This window comes from Octopus bimaculoides, chromosome 5, assembly GCF_001194135.2.
Source record: "Octopus bimaculoides isolate UCB-OBI-ISO-001 chromosome 5, ASM119413v2, whole genome shotgun sequence".
NCBI lineage: Eukaryota > Metazoa > Mollusca > Cephalopoda > Octopoda > Octopodidae > Octopus > Octopus bimaculoides.
This window is the reverse complement of record NC_068985.1, coordinates 33,818,524-33,823,763: the sequence shown is the minus strand read 5'-3', so window position 1 is coordinate 33,823,763 and position 5,240 is coordinate 33,818,524. Positions and strand designations below refer to the sequence as shown.

At 37.6% G+C, this 5,240-nt stretch overlaps 1 protein-coding gene across 1 annotated transcript in view; it reads left to right on the top strand.

Annotated features, from left to right (window-relative positions):
- The window catches only part of LOC106869168 (structural maintenance of chromosomes protein 4), a 45,128-nt gene that overhangs the window by 24,895 nt on the left and 14,993 nt on the right, over positions 1-5,240 (top strand). Inside the window, exons 16-18 of the mRNA XM_014914784.2 lie at positions 531-715; positions 1,597-1,706; positions 4,196-4,318. Coding sequence (XP_014770270.1) covers positions 531-715; positions 1,597-1,706; positions 4,196-4,318 — 418 coding nt within the window. The remainder of the gene's footprint in view (positions 1-530; positions 716-1,596; positions 1,707-4,195; positions 4,319-5,240) is intronic.

Here is a 5,240-nt window from a genome sequence, read left to right as displayed (position 1 = left end):
TAATTGCTTTATCTACCCTGGTACTATCAACTCGGATAGCTGGTCCCTCTATTGGGTTGACATACGGCAGGCTCTCTTCCTCCCATTCATTCTCTTTATTAAGCAATCTATCGTAGTGGCATCTCCAGACCTCTTTCTTTGCATCCTCATTTAGTGCAAGCGTACCATCATCCATGCGAACACATTTCTCTCCTACGACATCACTATTCTCTCTCCTACACTGTCTTGCAACACGAAATACCTCGAGTCTTTGGTCCTCAATGCGCAGAACATTGGCAAATCTTTTCTTATCTGCTTCCCCTCTGGCTAAATAAACCTGTCGCCTAGCGTCCCTTCTGGCACATTGGTACAATTCCCTGCTACCACCGTTCTTCCAGTCCTTCCAAGCCTGAATATAAAATCTACATTGTTTATGAACTGATAAATTATTTGTAATTTCTGGAAATGGTCACACAAATTGTGCTAATTTTGTTATATCTGTAGAATATGGATTTCCATACTATTGTAAAATTTCTTCATTTCACCTTCAGACCTGAATCTGTTCCTCGTCTTTTTGATCTTGTCAAAATAAAAGATTCTACTATTGCACCAGCATTTTACTTTGCCCTACGTGATACACTTGTTGCAAAGGATCTTGACCAGGCTACCCGCATTGCCTATGGCAAAACTCGCTACAAAGTTGTTACTTTACAAGGAGCACTTATTGATATATCAGGTCAGTATGTGAAACTAAAATATCTCTGGATATAATTAAGTTAAATCATTTTTTGTATTTTTCATCCACTGCAACAGAACCAGTCACAAATAATTGTCCCATTTCTGTTGCTCACAGTGAAGTTAACCTTTTATCTAGATTAAGCCAGAATGAAGCATTAGTTTTTGCTTTTTTAAATCTGATGTAATCTAGACCATATCGTGCATAAAAATATTTACTATTGTTTTGTTCACATAGTTTTACAAAAATTGCCTACATTTTTTTCTCACTAAACTACTCACTCAATCACTACTCACTCAATCACTACTCCTTTCTTTTACCTTTTATTTCTCTCTGTTCTTCCTTGATTTAATGTTTCTTATCTTTTTTTTTTCTTTTTTAATTTTCTGCATGGTTTTCCCTCTTGTGTGAAAACTTATTTTTCCTTTGCATCAACTTTTTTTTATGTAAACTTCTGTACTTGAAATGGAAAGTTTTTTTAAAAAGTTTTGTTTTAGAATTAGATTGCAAAAATTCATTTTTCTTTTTAAAATTTTCTTGCTGTTCATGAAACTGGTATTGACTGGAGTCTTCTGAAAATTTTTCATTCAGTTTATTATTGGATCTCATCTTTAAAGGATAAAATTTATTTCTGGAAACTTCATGAACAACTTTAATCATATCCAGTTTCTAATATAACACTGGCTCTTTTTCAATGGTGCCTTTTATTTGTATAAACTGAATATTCTGTATACCTTTGGGTTATTGAGGCATAATGATTTGACTTGAACTTGGCCTTCTGGAATCTTTCATCATTTTGCAATGTTCAAATTTAGCTTTGATCATAAGCTCATTTTTTTGTCACATTACAATATGGTTATAAATTGTATTTATGATTTCAGGTACCATAAGTGGTGGAGGCAACACTGTTTTAAAAGGTCGGATGGGATCTTCTGTTATTGAAGAAATCGACCCTAAGGAATTAGAGAAAGCAGAAAAAGCTTTACTAAAGGTAAATATTCATTTGGTTAAAAGCAGTAAAAATAAACATGGAATTTGTTTTAGTATTTTTGAAAATAATTATTTAAAAGAAAAAAAAAAAAGAAAAACACTCCAAGCAAACTAATAGTGGAATGGATTGGTCTGCAAAAATTTTCTCTCTGCAGCATAGAAACTTAATGAAACTTAAGTATTTATCTCAGAAATAGTAGGCACTCCAGAGTAAAAAGTAAAGTATTCAATTGTGAATAAAAAGTTCTGCTACAATATGTAAATTTCTTATGAGTTAAAGTATAAAAGTTCCAGTGAGCAGGAAAACACAAGCCTCTATTCCCATCAGGTAAATGACCCTGCTTGATATGTAGGAAAGATTTAGCTAGGAATTCCATATGATGTGCTTGGTGCAGGCTGTAGAACACACAAGGTACAATGGAATCACAAAGGCTAATAGAGAAAGTAGTCTTTGTGTGTAGATGTGCAGAAGCAATAAATACAAAGGACACATGGGAAATAGATTTTTTTGAATGCTCAGGAGGTAGTAAATAGTTTCTGTCACTTAGGTGACCTAAATAGCAGTGGGAGAGGATACTCTAAAAGTGTAGCAGTTAGAATAAGAATAGGATGAGAAAGTTCAGAGAGCTATTGCCCCTGCTGGCAACAAAATATCCTTCTCTCAGACTGAAAGATAGATTGAATGATGCTTGTGTATGTACAGTAATGCTACATGATAGTGAGATATAGGCCCTGAATTCAGAGGACATGAAAAGGATGAAGCTAGTATACTCCCCTGGATGCGCAATGTCAGTGTGCTTGCATGACAAAGCGCAAACATTGAGATAAAAATTAGGTGTAACAGGAATCAAATGTAGCATGCAATAGAGAAGACTGATGGTGTGGTTATGTGATGTGCATGAATGAGGACAGCTGTATAAAAAAAAGTGCTAATTACTTTAAGTAGATGGAACTTGTAGAAGGGGGGGGGGTTCCAAGAAGACATGGGACAAAATAGTAAAGGCAGATCAGAAGATATTGAACCTCATGGAGTAGAGGACAAAAGACTAAGATGATTAGCTATTAGCTGCGCTTGAGAAGACTCATCCATCACAATAAAAGTGAGGTCCCTACCTTCATTCCCTACTCATTATAACCATCCTTATTTACCTCTGACCGTCCTCTCTGTTACTGCACATCTTCCCCCTCCCACTCTGGACACCCTGAACATTACTTCTCTGCAGTCTGATCTACCTACAGGTTTAATACTGCTGCACTCCTCCTTTCCTGTGCTGTCACTTGTCACATCCTCCTTCCTGAGTCACTTCTGTCTCATTTTCCCCTCTCTCTACGGATATTTACCATCAACTACACTCCCACTCTTTTTCTTGGAAATGTGCTGTGCGTGAGAAGACCCGGCAAGCCAAGTAAGATCGTTGCCAGTGCCCCTGGACTGGTTCTTGTGCGGGTGGCACATGAGATGCACCATTTTGAGCGTGGCCGTTGCCAGTACCGCCTGACTGGCTCCTGTAGGATTTTCGAGCGAGATCGTTGCCAGTGCCCCTGGACTGGCTTGTGCGGGTGGCACATAAAAGACACCATTTCGAGCGTGGCCGTTTTCGTGCGGGTGACACGTAAAAGCACCCACTACACTCTGAGTGGTTGGCGTTAGGAAGGGCATCCAGCTGTAGAAACTCTGCCAAATCAGACTGGAGCCTGGTGTTGCCATCCGGTTTCAACAGTCCTCAGTCAAATCGTCCAACCCATGCTAGCATGGAAAACGGACGTTAAACGATGATGATGATGACTACATTCACCCCTATCCCCACACCTATCTCCTTGCACACACTTTTCTAAGATTATCCCCCCCCCCCTGATCCAGTGTTTGTATCTCTCTTTTACTCTCTCATAATTTGCGAGTGTGTTCTGGCTACCATGTCACCACCATCTTTATTTTCTTTCCAGCTATTTTCACCAACCCTTATATATAGTGTGGGGTAGCCACGTATTTCTTCTATAGCAAGACTCCTATGCTTCTCCCTCTTTCATAGTTTAGCCTGGCATAAAGCCACCTCCCCTTCTCTCAAATACAGTCCTAATCAGCTGAGGTGCCTTTTTCTTTTCTTGTCTTGCAAGTTTCTTGGTGGCCTCACTAGTGCTAGTATCATGAAAAAAGAACCAGGTACACACTCTACAGTGGCTGGTGTTAGGAAGGGCATCCAAACATGGAACCATACCAAAGCTGACATTTGAGCTCGGTGCAGTCCTGCTGTGGTTTGTCACATCCTGTCAAACTGTCCAACTTTTGACTGCATGGAACACAGATGTTTGATGATGATGATGATTACAAGTAAATGGATGTAAAACAGTTTTTAAAATTCAACAAACTAACATTTCTGTGTTCTGCATTGTTAGATTAGCACTGATATGTTTATTCTCTAGTTGCCAGTAATGCTTCATCAAATACAACTTTTGTTTTAATTTCTTATGTCATTTTGGAAATGTTTTCAGGTAACTGAAGAAACTGCTAATTATCGACAAAAGAAAAGCAAGCTTGAAAGTTACATACTGGAACTGGAAGATTCTCTGAAACTTAATAATATTTGTCTACAAAAATACAGTATGGAAGTTAAAGTAAGTGATCTCATTTAGTAATTCATCTTGTGTGGGATGTAGTTTGTTATAATTTAGGGAGTAGATGACCTATACTTTTCAGGCATGTGCGAATAAAATCTGATTCTCTTGTTCTTAGAAGCACTTGAAATACCTTCAGGTGGGAAATGAAATTGAGAAATTTTGGAATCAATATCTATCTTTGAGATCTAATTTAATATTATTAATATTATCAATATGGTCTGTTGTAGTTCATAGTAAGATCTAATTGATCTTTACGGTGAAGTCATGTTTTGACAATATGGAAATATTTATTAAAAAAACAATCATAACATCTTACCTATATTAGCATGGAAAAAGGAAATAGTAACCTGGTAGCTGGAGAATAGAAGCTAAATGGTTATAAAAATATTTTAAAATAGGTGTAGACATGGCTATGTGGTTAAGAAGTTCACTTTTTAACCACATAGGAGTTCAGTCCCTGTGCATGGATGCTGTTGGCTGATGTCCTATATTACTGGTTCCCTCCCTTTTTTGGGGGCTTATGGCTCCTTTTGGAATCTTTCATTTTTCTATAGCCTCCTAGACATTACTAGTGAAAAAAGTATTTTAGTTTTGTAATAAATGGTTAATAATAGAGACAGGTTACTGTTGAAAAAAAAGAATTGAAAACATTTACTACAAATAAAATTTGTAAAATTTATTTATTAATCATCATCATCATCATCATCGTTTAACGTCCGCTTTCCATGCTAGCATGGGTTGGACGATTTGACTGAGGACTGGTGAAACCGGATGGCAACACCAGGCTCCAGTCTGATTTGGCAGAGTTTCTACAGCTGGATGCCCTTCCTAACGCCAACCACTCAGAGAGTGTAGTGGGTGCTTTTACGTGTCACCCGCACGAAAACGGCCACGCTCGAAATGGTGTCTTTTATGTGCC